The sequence below is a fragment of the Rhinopithecus bieti genome, unplaced genomic scaffold (genome assembly GCF_001698545.2).
Source record: "Rhinopithecus bieti isolate Rb0 unplaced genomic scaffold, ASM169854v2 scaffold_15834, whole genome shotgun sequence".
NCBI lineage: Eukaryota > Metazoa > Chordata > Mammalia > Primates > Cercopithecidae > Rhinopithecus > Rhinopithecus bieti.
Window position 1 is genome coordinate 1443626 of NW_016808980.1, and position 13763 is coordinate 1457388.

At 50.0% G+C, this 13763-nt stretch overlaps 2 protein-coding genes across 3 annotated transcripts in view; one reads left to right on the plus strand and one right to left on the minus strand.

The window, feature by feature from the left end:
• PTPN1 (protein tyrosine phosphatase non-receptor type 1) overlaps positions 1 to 5395 on the plus strand; it is a 77063-nt gene extending 71668 nt beyond the window's left edge. The window contains exons 8-10 of the mRNA XM_017888143.1: positions 340 to 563; positions 1900 to 2095; positions 3328 to 5395. Coding sequence (XP_017743632.1) covers positions 340 to 563; positions 1900 to 2095; positions 3328 to 3351 — 444 coding nt within the window. The 3' untranslated portion in view covers positions 3352 to 5395. The remainder of the gene's footprint in view (positions 1 to 339; positions 564 to 1899; positions 2096 to 3327) is intronic.
• Positions 5396 to 6768: 1373 nt separating this feature from the next.
• RIPOR3 (RIPOR family member 3) overlaps positions 6769 to 13763 on the minus strand; it is a 106797-nt gene continuing 99802 nt past the window's right edge. For both annotated transcript variants that reach the window (XM_017888140.1, XM_017888141.1), the window contains exons 18-22: positions 13566 to 13727; positions 12872 to 13074; positions 10041 to 10124; positions 8435 to 8525; positions 6769 to 7958 (exon numbers count right to left, since the gene is read on the minus strand). In XM_017888140.1, coding sequence (XP_017743629.1) covers positions 7858 to 7958; positions 8435 to 8525; positions 10041 to 10124; positions 12872 to 13074; positions 13566 to 13727 — 641 coding nt within the window. In that variant the 3' untranslated portion in view covers positions 6769 to 7857. The remainder of the gene's footprint in view (positions 7959 to 8434; positions 8526 to 10040; positions 10125 to 12871; positions 13075 to 13565; positions 13728 to 13763) is intronic.

The window sequence follows — 13763 nt, forward strand, 5'->3', positions numbered from 1 at the left end:
ACCATTTTAACTTTTTTGTCTTTGAAGGAGGCTGTCAGTTGTAAAAGTTCAAACACCGTCTGGTGTCAGGGGAAACAGCTACCCTTCATGTTTAAAATAGCTAGAAAGTTGTCAAAATGTTCACCATGTTGCACTTTGTGCCTTTGACGTGCTCACAGAGAGCATTGATAGGAAGAAGAGACTTTATTTTCAAAAGATTTCATCTTCCAAGTACATGACTGCAGCTCTGAGAGGCCGAGAGCCCCTCGCCAAGCCGTCACCTCTGCTCACGCAAGGGGACTTCCTGACAAACCAGCCGACGCGAACACTAATAGGACTTCCTCTTGCTGCTCTTTCAAGGATCAGTGGAAGGAGCTTTCCCACGAGGACCTGGAGCCCCCACCCGAGCACGTCCCCCCACCTCCCCGGCCACCCAAACGAATCCTGGAGCCACACAATGGGAAATGCAGGGAGTTCTTCCCAAATCACCAGTGGGTGAAGGATGAGACCCAGGAGGATAAAGACTGCCCCGTCAAGGAAGAAACAGGAAGCCCCTTAAACGCCGCACCCTACAGCATGGAAAGGTAATATGATTGGGTCCCAGCTTGTTGGGTTGAGGGGAGATGACCTTCTGTTCTAGAAACACACACTGGTACTGAAACCCTGTGGACGCAGCCTCCTGTTGGCAAGCAGTGCTTCCGCATCCTTGGGGAACAGGGCGTGTGGACCACAGCCACTCCACTCCTGACTGCGGGAGGCCCGGTATTGGGCACAGGGTGGCTGCAGGACATGAGCCACTTCTGTGGGCTTCTAGTGCCACCTTGTGGTGCTTGTTGGAATGAGGGGCTCGGTGCCACCAAGTAGCGTTTTTCTGCCCCCTGACGATAGCGCCCTCCCCCAGGCTTCCGGACAGTCCTGAAATGTGATGTCCAGGCTTGACCATGTACCCTCAGTCCCCACAGTGGTCCTTTGGGGAATGTAACCTTTTTTATGTTGTCTTGATTAAATCCCATTTTACTTGCTTGCAGGTTAACAACCATTATTGAGTACCTATTGATACGTGTGGTGTACTGAGTTAACTAGAACATGTCCCCTGGTCTGTGTTCTAGATCATCTTGTTGGGAAAAAGGCAGACCCAAAGCATATTTTGGTGGGAGCCCATGGACAGTGATGTGATAGAGGTGTCCACTGAAGTGGTCAGGAAAGGCTGCTTGCAGTAGGTGGCCGTGCACGGAAAGCTCGCAGAACGAGCAGGTGTTAGTTCCAGCTGGAGATGACTGCCGGCCGTGCCCTTGGTACCTGCTTTCCGGAGGGAAATTTTAAGACGTGTGCATACTTGATCCAGCAGTTGTATACATGGAGAAATTTACCCTGCAGCGACTCTCAAAATAAGCACGTAAAGATGTGTATAGGTAGTTGTATTTGTTGTGGCATTGCTTGTAGTAGTGAAAAATTAGAGACAGGCCAATGATATAACCAGGGACCTGATCAGTTACGTTCTCTCCCGGTGTTGGGATATTCTGTAGCTCTTAAAGAATGAGATCTGGGTGTACTGATGTGGCCAGACATTGCAATTGCAGTACATGAGAAGGCAAGTCATACAATAGTGTGTACACCAGTGGATCCTCCAGCCAGATAAATCCTCACAGTGCCCAATCGCCCAGGCACTTGTGAACCCTACCCTGGGTGTGGGTGCTGTCTGAAGTACCTGGGGGAGAGGGTGACAAGTGGACTTCAGGCTGTTGTGGGCCCTGGCCTGGCCCTCCCTCCAAGCAGAGGGGCTGGCTTGCTGGAAGGTTAACATCACCCTACTCTGTCTACATGTGGCTTGTTTTTTCCCAGAATTCCTGCCACAATAGCATCCTTGCCATTCACTTTCTCCAAAGTGAGTAAACCATCTCTGCCCCTCTGATTCCTCAGCCTGAGTCAAGACACTGAAGTTAGAAGTCGGGTCGTGGGGGGAAGTCTTCGAGGTGCCCAGGCTGCCTCCCTAGCCAAAGGGGAGCCGTCGCCGCCCAAGAAGGAGGAGGACCATGCACTGAGTCACTGGAAGCCCTTCCTGGTCAACATGTGTGTGGCTACGGTCCTCACAGCCGGCGCGTACCTCTGCTACAGGGTATGTTTTCACTGACAGACATGCTGGCGAGATGCTCGCGTGCAGAGAGCACTGGCCACTAGCCCGATGGTAGGATTCAGTTCTGTGGCGCATCTGAGCCAGTCTCAGAAGAAACAGATCAAAGGTTTTTAAAGTCTGGAACTGTGGAAGGGCTAACGAGAATTAAGGATCGATGCACTGGGGTTTTAAGGAGCCCTCTGGTCCCAAGAATATAAGAGTCTAATCTCAGGGCCTTAACCTATTCAGGAGTAAGTAGAGAAAATGCCAAATACGTCTGTTTCTCTCTCTCTCTCTCTCTCTCTCCTTTTTTTTATTCCTTTGTTTTTGGAAAAAAATAGAATTACAACACATTGTTGTTTTAACCTTTATAAAAGCAGCTTTTTGTTATTTCTGGAAAAGAAAACAAACTAGGCACTTACGAACCTTTCTCGTACCCTTAGGTGATGTAATTAGCTATATAATTTATATTTGATTTCCCAGGGAAGGAATCCCAAACTTTTACGAATGTAAACTCCCTTGGAGAAGAGGGTTAGGACGCTATTGCGCTCAAGCCCCCTCAGCTGTGTGCACACTGAGCCAGGACAGGGTCTTTGAGCTTTCCCACTGTCAGAACAGCAACAAAAGACCACCTAGAAAACCAGAACCTGCCTCTGCTTCTGCTCAGAGTGTCCCCGCTGGGTCTCCATCGTCCTTTCTCCATTGCTCCCTCCTGTGACAGCCATCTTGCTCATGTACCAGCCTCATCACCCCATTCCCATAAATGAGTGTCCTCGAGGCCTCTCCCTGGGGGTCAGAGGTCACCACAGGGTGGCCATCAGCATGTCAGCCCTCTGTTAATTCAGAGGAGTGGGCTCCACCTCATTGGGAGAAGTGCCATTTCAGCAGAAATCCACACGTTAGACGTGTGTTGCTGTTAAGTAAGGGGAAGAGAGAGGACTAGCCTCAGAGCTCTGGCCATGGAAATGACCTCCTAAGACTTTTTCATTGTTTTAAATATTTTACCTCTTTTCAGGTGGCCATCTGAGTACATCAGATGGTTTTGCAAAATGCAAACAATTTTTTCCTTGGGGGTGATTTTTGGGGAGAAGGGGCTACTGTAAAAAATAAAACCAAAACCCCCTTTGCTCCCTCGGAGGTTGAAGTTGCCGGGGGGTGTGGCCGGGGTCGTGCATGAGGCGACAGCTCTGCGGGTGCGGGTCTGGGCTCATCTGAACTGTTTGGTTTCATTCCAGTTCCTGTTCAACAGCAACACATAGCCTGACCCTCCTCCACTCCACCTCCACCCACTGTCCGCCTCTGCCCACAGAGCCCACGCCCGACTAGCAGGCATGCCGCGGTAGGTAAGGGCCGCCGGACCGCGTAGAGAGCCGGGCCCCGGACGGACGTTGGTTCTGCACTAAAACCCATCTTCCCCGGATGTGTGTCTCACCCTTCATCCTTTTACTTTTTGCCCCTTCCACTTTGAGTACCAAATCCACAAGCCATTTTTTGAGGAGAGTGAAAGAGAGTACCATGCTGGCGGCGCAGAAGGAAGGGGCCTGCACCTGTCTGGAGGCTCGCCCCACCCAGGGCTCCCTCCGGGAGCATCCCAGGGGGTGGCACACCAACAGCCTCCTTGAATCGCAGGGAGCAACTCTCCACTCCATATTTATTTAAACAGTTTTTTCCCCAAAGGTGTCCATTGTGCACTAGCATTTTCTTGAACCAATAATGTATTAAAAATTTTTGATGTCAGCCTTGCATCAAGGGCTTTATCAAAAAGTACAATAATAAATCCTCAGGTAGTACTGGGAATGGAAGACTTTGCCATGGGCCTGCTGCGTCAGACCAGTACTGGGAAGGAGGACGGTTGTAAGGCAGTCGTTATTTAGTGATATTGTGGGTAACGTGAGAAGATAGAACAATGCTATAATATATAATGAACACGTGGGTATTTAATAAGAAACATGATGTGAGATTACTTTGTCCCGCTTATTCTCCTCCCTGTTATCTGCTAGATCTAGTTCTCAATCACTGCTCCCCCGTGTGTACTAGAATGCATGTAAGGTCTTCTTGTGTCCTGATGAAAAATATGTGCTTGAAATGAGAAACTTTGATCTCTGCTTACTAATGTGCCCCATGTCCAAGTCCAACCTGCCTGTGCATGACCTGATCATTACATGGCTGTGGTTCCTAAGCCTGTTGCTGAAGTCATTGTCACTCAGCAATAGGGTGCAGTTTTCCAGGAATAGGCATTTGCCGCATTCCTGGCATGACACTCTAGTGACTTCCTGGTGAGACCCGGCCTATCCTGGTACAGCAGGGTCTCGCTGTAACTCAGACATTCCAAGGGTATGGGAAGCCATATTCACACCTCACGCTCTGGACATGATTTAGGCAAGCAGGGACACCCCCCGCCCCCCACCTTTGGGATCAGCCTCCGCCATTCCAAGTCAGCATTCTTCTTGAGCAGACTGTGATTTGGAAGAGAGGCAACTGCTGGAAACCACACTTCTCGAAACAGCCTGGGTGACGGTCCTTTAGGCAGCCTGCCGCCGTCTCCGTCCGGGTTCACCTTGCCGAGAGAGGCGCGTCTGCCCCACCCTCGAACCCTGTGGGGCCTGATGGTGCTCACGACTCTTCCTGCAAAGGGAACTGAAGACCTCCACATTAAGTGGCTTTTTAACAAGAAAAACACGGCAGCTGTAGCTCCCGAGCTACTCTCTTGCCAGCATTTTCACATTTTGCCTTTCTCGTGGTAGAAGCCAGTACAGAGAAATTCTGTGGTGGGAACATTCGAGGCATCACCCCATAGAGCTGTGGTGAGGTGTGGATAAGGCTTAGGTGCCAGGCTGTAAGCATTCTGAGCTGGGCTTGTTGTTTTTAAGTCCTGTATATGTATGTAGTAGTTTGGGTGTGTATATATAGTAGCATTTCAAAATGGACGTACTGGTTTAACCTCCTATCCTCGGAGAGCAGCTGGCTCTCCACCTTGTTACACGTATGTTAGAGAGGTAGCGAGCTGCTCTGCTATATGCCTTAAGCCAATATTTACTCATCAGGTCATTATTTTTTACAATGGCCATGGAATAAACCATTTTACAAAATAAAACAAACAAAAAAAGCAAGGTGTTTTGGTATAATACCTTTTCAGGTGTGTGTGGATACGTGGCTGCATGACCGGGTGGGTTGGGGGGGCGTGTCTCAGGGTCTTCTGTGACCTCACAGAACTGTCAGACTGTACAGTTTTCCAACTTGCCATATTCATGATGGGTTTGCATTTTAGCTGCAACAATAAAGTTTTTTTCTAAAGAACGTGAATTTGGGGTGCTTCCCAGTTTTTTTCTTTGCTTAATTGAGCTAAACCAGGATAAGCAACTCCTGTTTCTTTCCATCCCTGCTGATGTGAAACAGATGTTGTCAATCAGCTGGGGTTAGCGGTTTCCACTTGTAAGAATTAACCTCAGCATCCCGGCATTGCCAGCGCCCTCAGGCTGGAGCGCTTTCCTTGAGTGTGAGCTTATTGAACACCTTCAGCCTCAGCCCACTTCCTTCCCAAACCCACGCTTTCCATGTATAGGGCCCTTGGATAACTTAACGAACTTATCAGTGTTGTTTGAAGAACAGTGTTTTGAGTTGTAATCTCAAAACCATGTCCCTTACCCAGTTACCTGTAAGACACAATGGTTACTGCATCTCAGTACGTAAAGTCCATTTGATACAGAATTGACTTAGAAATAAGATAAAAAATTAGTAGTTTTTCATTTGTGTACAAAATTAAACAATGTAAAAACTCCCCCCAAAGTGATTTTTTTGACTTTTCATTTTGAAGTAATTTTGGACTTGCAGTATGTTGCCAAAATAGTACAAAGCGTTCCTCGGTACCCTCCAAGGTTCCTCGACTGTTTCAAAGCTGGCTGCAGGCCCAGGCTCATGAGACTGGGGAAAGGACAGGCCGTGGTCATGTGGACCCACAGGGGCCTAGGGCTGCAGATGTCAGTGTTGCTCCCACTGTTTCAGGTATAAAAAAGGGCATCTAAGCTTTCAAGAAGAGAATGCTCTAGGGCAACGGTCCCCAACCTTTTGGGCACCAGGGACCGGTTCCATGGAAGACAATTTTTCCACGGGCCTGGGGGTGGTGAGGGACGGTTTTGGGATAGAAACTTCCACCTCAGATCATCAGGCATCAGATTATCATAAGGAGCTTGCAACCTGATCTCTCGCACAGGCAGTTGACAACAGCACGTGCAGTTCACAATAGGGTTCGCGCTCCTATGAGAACCTGATGCTGCAGCTGAACTAACAGGAGGTGGAGCTCAGGCAGTAATGCTTGCTCACCCGCCACTCACCTCCTGCCATGCAGCCCACTTCCTAACAGGCCTCAGACCGGTACCGGTCCGTGGCCTGGGGGTGAGGACCCCTGCTTTAAGTGGGTACTGCTGATGCTTAAAAAAAGAGGAGGGGGTTTGCCAGAAATCAGATGGGGCAAAAGGGCAAAGGCCGTGCCGCAGAGTGCCCATATAGGGGAGAGCACGCCTGAAGCCTTCGAGAGCATGCAGAGAAGCCCGGAGACAGCATTTACCAGAGCCGCTGCTTGAGGCCGCCCTCCTTTAAGTGTCCCCACAGCGCACCACAAGACCACAGGAGTGGCCTCCCCACTGGCAGGTGTTTGGGGAAACAACTGCTGTCTACTCTTTTGGGTAAAAAGTGAAACACCAATTAAAATAGTTTAATTGAAATTTCAGAAAATGGAACATATGAACAAGGCAAATAAATACTAAGTTAAACCAAAAAAGCACAAAATATGTACAGGAAGTATCGATGAGAATGTTCAAGTTCTCCAATGCCATTGCTACAGCAACCTCAAACCCTAGGTTCTGTCTGCACTATTAACACAGACATCTCAGGACATGGTTTGCTTTTTTTAAGACTTAAATAGGAAACTAATTTTCTTTCTTTAAAGCAGTGTGTTCTTCAGTGAACTTTCTTCAGGCTAGTTGATGGCTTCTGTAGCGGTTTATTGACGAGACCCTAGGGTAGCTTCCGAAGCTGGATTGATTGCGTTTGGGTGCGGATGGCCAAAGTGAGTGGCCCTACTGCCCGTGCTACTCAGGGCTGCGGGGCTGATGCGGTGGCTGCTTCCGTTTGTGCTGCTGAACATGGGGAAAATGAGGTTCTCAGTCCACCAGCGGCTGTCTGAGTTCCACCGGCACTCTGGCTGCAGGTCAGGCTGAGAGTGGTTGTAGAAACCCTGGCTTTGTGCCTTCCCACCTTCCCCAGCTCACCAAGGTGACACTTGGCTGCTGCTGAAATGACCTGAGCAGTCTTGCATTAACAGGGCCAGCCACCTGCCAGCCTGCTGCATCCCAGCGCCTCTTGACCCAGAAGTGCCGAGCAGCTGACCGGCAGGGAGGCCTGGAGTTCTACACACTTGTCTTGGAGCCTTTTATTTAGGGCCTCAACTTGCCTGGCCTTGGCCCTTTTGTAGGTGGCCACCTAGTGCGGCTCCGCTCTGCATCTCTGGGAAGGTCACACAGACCCTCAGCCAGAAGTCGAGCGCTCCACTGAGGCCTGACAGCCCCTGCCTTGCTTTTTTCTGCTTCTGTACAAGAGACCAGCCCATGCCCTGGGGCTGGGTCAGTGGCCGGAGCCTCAGGCAGAGCACTGGACAGCTCACACTCCTGGAGGAGTGCACAGCACCATTACCTAGCGCGCGGGCTATGTCCAAGCCGGGCAGCGGCAAAAAGACCGATGTGTGATTTCTGCTCATCAACCAGGATTTTTTAAAATATTGTGATTTCAACGTCTGCCTCCTGGCAAAAGACTTCCCTTTGTTCTGAGCAGAGCTTGTCCATCTTCTCAAAAGCTAACCGTCCCTTTTCACCTGAAACAGCAAAGGGACCTGTCACCAGATTGGGTCCTGCATTGGTACTTCCAACTCTCCTGGGCCAAGGCGGCCCTAGTGCTGAGTGACTGTGGGTCTCGGTGGTCTCTGCGAAGCGGCAGGGGAGAGAGTATGTGCGGGAGCCCCCACCTGGTGACTCACATGGCCTGGGGGGCCTTGCCTTTAACTCTAGGATGTCCTGCTGAATCGGAACCCTGCCTTGCCTCTGGCTTCTGTCCCAAAGGTCATAAAGTCTAAGAAGACAGCGAACACCCCCTGCCACCCCAGCCATAAAGGAGGCCTGCCTTGGCAGGATGCTACAAAGGGTGAAGGTTGGCTCTGTGCCAGGGCTGCTAACGGTGCCCATCCCGGGTACCCCAGAGCTGTTCTGCCTGCTGGGAGAGCTGGGTGTGGCCTCTCGCAGGTTCTGAGGGCCCCAGGAACCCCGCTGCGCTGCACAGATTGTGCCACTTTACCGAACGAGAGTGTGGTTTCCCGGGCTGCCCCCCGCACGGCCTCCAGGTCAGACTGGCACAGGCTGGCAATCTGGTCGATGCTTTCAATGCCCTATTCGAGATTAGGAGAAAAAGAATCCTTTGGGGGCCTTCTCGACAGCAGGTAGAGTCCACTTAGCGGCCCTGCAGGGCCAGCTCTAGCGTGGTCTCTGGGGCCTCAGCCCCTTCTTTTTCTCCAGGCTTCCAGGTTTTTTAGGTGGCCTCAGGTTCATGAGAGGCACCTCTGGACTGTGGAAGTGTCTCGCCTCTTCAGCCCTGACACCTGCTAGGGAGCCAGGCTGTTAGCAGAACTTGTCTTCCTGGATGCCTGCTGAAAGGCTAGAATTGAAAAGGAGGAGACCTGCTGCTTTCTGGACCTTCCTGCCTCCCCCACGCTCTCCTTACCCTACTCTCCAGGGCAGCCTGTGCCAGTACGCCCGACTCTGGCACATGCCCCCGGGTTGCTCCTGCAGGTCAAGGACCGGCATGCGCTGCAGCGCCCTCTACTGGGCACCTGGGCCCTCGCTGGTTTTCTGATCCTAACCAGTTTCTCCTCTTAGAATTTCCTGTTGATTCATCCCAGGATGAATGGGATGAGTGAGTTCAATCTGTATTGAACTATCTTTCATCTAGCAGCTGTGCAATTCCAAATGCAGGTGAGGCTGAGGGAAAGCGGGCATCCCCTCACATCCATGGGATCTATGTGTGGGTTGTATCAAGAGTCTCAAAAATGCTCCTATTCTCCAGCCCTAGAATTGGGTCTAGCCTAAGGAAATAATTCAGAACTCCATGTTTTTAAAACTTTATGCACAAACATGATCATAATGACATGCTTTATGATAAAAATTGGATGAAGAAAACTATTTCCTATGACAGCGGGTGAGTAGGTTAAATTAAGGTATATACTTGATAGCCCCTTCATACAGAATTCTAAAGTGAAAAGAAAAAGACCAAAAAAAAAAAAAAAAAAAAAAAAAAAAAAAAAAAAGAATTCTAAAGTGCTGCCAGTCTAACACAAAATGTTCTTATTTTATTGACTGTTTTTAAACTATGTTTGGATCAACAATTTTAAATGCTCACGCATACCCACAAACTTTTAAAAGCAGCATCCCAAAATGTCAGCCGTCGCTTCTGCTACATTCTAGGATGATGGACAACTTTCTTTTCTATCTCTGTATTTTATACCTTTTTTTTTTTTTTTGAGATGGGGTCTTGCTTTGTCACCCAGGCTGGAGCGCAGTGGCATGATCTCGGCTCACTGCGACCTCCGCTTCCCGGGTTCAAGTCCCGAGTAGCTGGGACTACAGGCATGTGCCACCGCACCTAGCTAATTGTGTGTGTGTGTGTGTGTGTGTGTGTGTGTGTGTGTGTGTGTGTGTGTGTGTTATTAGTAGAGATGGGGGTTTTGCCATGTAGGCCAGGCTGGTCTCGAACTCCTGACCTCAGGTGATCTGCCCACCTCAGCCTCCCAAAGTGCATGAGCCACCATGGCCCGGCCCCAGTAGAATCATTTTAAAGTTAACTAACCTTAACCCTAACCACAAGCAGGCTTCTCTGTCAGCCACTAATGGAGAAATGTCAGGCTCACCTTGAGCTCTTTGAGTGCCAGGCACGCGGCCTGCTGGAGCCTTGCATCGTTCTCTGCCAGGGCGTTGGTGTAGAAGAGCAGAGCCTGGGGAGAGTAAGGAGGCTGTGAATGGAGGAGTGAGCAGAAGTGGAGTCCATGGTTCCGGGTCCATCAGCCACCAGCTGCCAACAGTAGGGCACGCTGTGCCAATCTTTCTCTAAACGTTCAGGACATGATCAGTCCATCTTTGGGCCAGGTGTACACAGTCACAAGAGCTATACTGTGATGTTTAATTTATCCCTAAAAACTGGTCCCAGTTCTAATACAATGAAGAAAACTCCTTTTGTCTAATAATATTCCGGAAGTGCATTCTGAAACTGCTGTCTATAGAATCCTGAATTAGAGAAATCGGATGCCCAGCTCAGAACAACAAAAGAACTGATCATACCATGTCCATCGCCCTCTTCAGCTGCAAACAGGCAGGGCTGCTGCCTTGGGCCAGAGGGAAACCTGCCTATTCTCCTCAGCCCCCCTGTCCAGTCTCAGATGTGACCCTGCCCTCTTCAGTCTCACGACCATGGCCACATCAGTTCATGTCTTTGGGCCTAACTTGACTCAGCTGAAAACAAAGCTGGCACTTGTTTCATGCGTTGCTGTAGGGTTTGTTAGAAAGTACACGGGGTTGTGCCCGGCCCGCAGGGGAGTCCAGCATCTGCGGCTGCAAAGGGAAACCCAGGAGTGGGTTTGTGCTCACTCAGTCGAGTGGCTGCACCTTCAACTGCACGGGTGGGGCGGTAGAGGGGCCCGTCTACAGGTGGCTCTCCCAAGTGTCTGCTGTTCTGGGAAGACAGGGAGACTGGGAGTAGGATCGGGTTCTCCCACGCCTCCTACACAGGGCACTGGTGAAGGCTGTCAGGCCATATCAGTATGGAAATGTCACACTGCCCACTGCCTCTAATCCCGGGGTGCCAGGTCATGGCAGCCCACTCCCTCCTCAGCACCCTCACCTGAGGCCAAGTGATCTATCACCGGGTTGACCCCCACCTCAGTGTTTCCTACTCTCTAAAGTCTGTCACACGAAGACGAAGGCCCTCTTCTTTTTTTTTTTTTTTTTTTTTGAGACAGAGTCTCACTTCATTGTCCAAGCTGGGGTGCAGTAGCACAATCTCGGCTCACTGCAGCCTCTGCTTCCCAGGTTCAGACAATTCTCATGCCTCAGCCTCCCGAGTAGCTGAGACTACAGGCACGCACTGCCACTCTTGGCTAATTGTTTTATATTTTTAGTAAAGATGGGGTTTCACTATGTTGGCCAGGCTGGTGTCGAACTCCTGAACTCAAGTGATCCACCTGCCTCGGCCTCCCAAAGTTCTGGGATTACAGGCGTGAGCCACCGCATCCGGCCATGGAGGCCTTGTTTACAGTCTGAAAAGATACCCACATACCCCCAAACCCAAAAAAACAAAATACACCTGACTTCAATGGATCCTGGAAGTCAGCCAACTACTAGTTTTCAGGAACTACAGACGACAGAGAAATACATAAACTACCGTTAAACTTCCTGCAAGCAGCAAAGTCTAGATAGTCTAGAACAACCTGGGATTGTCAAGTTAATTGCAAGCAGAAAAAGAAATGGAGAAAAAGCCTTAAGTGGAAATTGAAAACCATCAGCCAATCACAATGTGTGTCCTTAGGTAGATCCTAGTTTAGCAAAAAATAGGATGCTTGAGGCTTGGAAATTTGAACATAAGATGTATGATATAAAGGAATTCATGGTTAATTTTTTAGATAAGATAATGGTATTAGAGTTGTGATTTTTAAAAGAATTCTTAACCTTTTGACACATACAGTTTAACTATTTTAAGGTCAAATAGGATGCCTGAGGTTGCTTCAAAGTGATACAGGGGAGTGGAGGGAGAAGGGGCAGGATTGGCCATGAGTTGATGGTGGTTGGGCTTGGGTTATGGGTGCAGGTGGATTCATTATATTGCTCTGTCTACTTTTGCAAGTTCAAAAGTCTCCAAATAAAGAGTTAACCACAAAGTAGGCGGCTGGGCTCCAAGAAGGGCTATTGGCGACGGAACTGGAGATTTCCTTTCCAGTCTGGAGCTCAGACCAGCGGTGTAGACTATGCCCTTGATGTCACCCTTCCTGAACCCCTCAGAGTGTTGCACCTTAAACATACAGTAGCCACAGGCCAAGAGTGAAAAGGCAGAGAGGTCCATTCTCTTGGTTTTCAAATGGACTGAACACAATGACCCATTACCAGGTAGCCACGAATATTAATTGAAAGTAAATAAGGATGACTATCAAAACACTAAGAAAGGCTGGGCACAGTGGCTCACGCCTGTAATCCCAGCACTTTGGGAGACCGAGGCGGGCGGATCACAGGATCAAGAGTTTGAGACCAGCCTGGCCAACATGGTGAAACCCCATCTCTACCAGAAATACAAAAATTAGCCTGGCATGGTAATGGGCGCCTGTAATCCCAGCTACTCAGGAGGCTGAGGCAGGAGAATTGCTTGAACCCAGGAGGCGGAGGTTGCAAGATCATGCCACTGTACTCCAGCCTGGGCAACAGAGCAGAACTGTGTCTCAAAAAAATAAATAAATAAACCACTAAGAAAAACATTCAGCATGCAAGTGACATCTTGGAGGCCTAACAGATGTTTGGCTTTGGCAGCAGCAAGGTGCATTCATGTGTGTTAGGTGGCAGCCCAGGTCCCTCCATCAAAATAGCTCACAGCCACTGCAGCCCCTGGCACTCACTTGTTTGTACTTTTCCATGAGAACACTTGCTTACCTGTGCCCACATATCTGTGGCCAGGGGCTGCCACCTCCCCTGGACAACGTACCTTTTCCCGGAAGCTTTTGTTCCTGACTGCACCCGCCAGGCGAGCACTGGCCACCCTGCACACCCTCGGAGTGCCGTCCAGCTGGAGCAGTGCCCAAGCTCTTAAGGTCTGGGGCAGGGGCTGGAGCTGGGCCAGCCGCTTCCCCTGCAGCTTCCGGACTGCCTTGGCCTGCCCTGCGCAGTGAAGCTCCTCGATGAGTGTTACTAGAAGACAGAAAAGAGTTGGGCCCGGGTCCCCTGAATGGGAGTTTGGCAGGACAGCTGCAAGTTTGCTTGGCTGCTGCCAGTAGCCACAGAGGAACAAATCCCAGACCCACCGGGATGATCACCAAGGCCCAGTCTGGACTAGTTTCACAGGGAACTCCTGGAATCTTCAGGAAGGCCTTTTAACACGGAATCAAATATGCTCCAAAAATTAATAAAACCACAGCCCACACTCCAGGGACTATGGCCAGCCAAGATCACCCTCCTACCCAGCTCTGAACTCTGTTCCGTGCTTTTTAAAGCTGACTTCCCTTGGAGCTGATATCAGCCCCCATTGGCTGAATGCGGAATCTCATTAAATCGAGGTTCCCAAAAGAACAGTTGGCGGGGACAGATAGATGTAGTGGCTCCGAATTATAACCTGAGAAACTGCATGTGACAGGGCTCCATGGATATTCCTCTGCTATGACAGCCACCCACCCCAGCCTTACCTTCCTTAGTGAGCTGGGTGAAGTGCTTCTCCAGGTCAGAGACACTCTGCTTCTGCAGGTAGCCATGAAACTGGAACCAGGTGATGGTCTGTTCTTCGGGGAGCCCAGCTCCGGGGAGCAGCCCACCACAGCTGACCACCTGCTCCAGGAGCCTGCGGCATACTGGCCAAAGGGGAGAGCACATTAGGAGAAACTGAG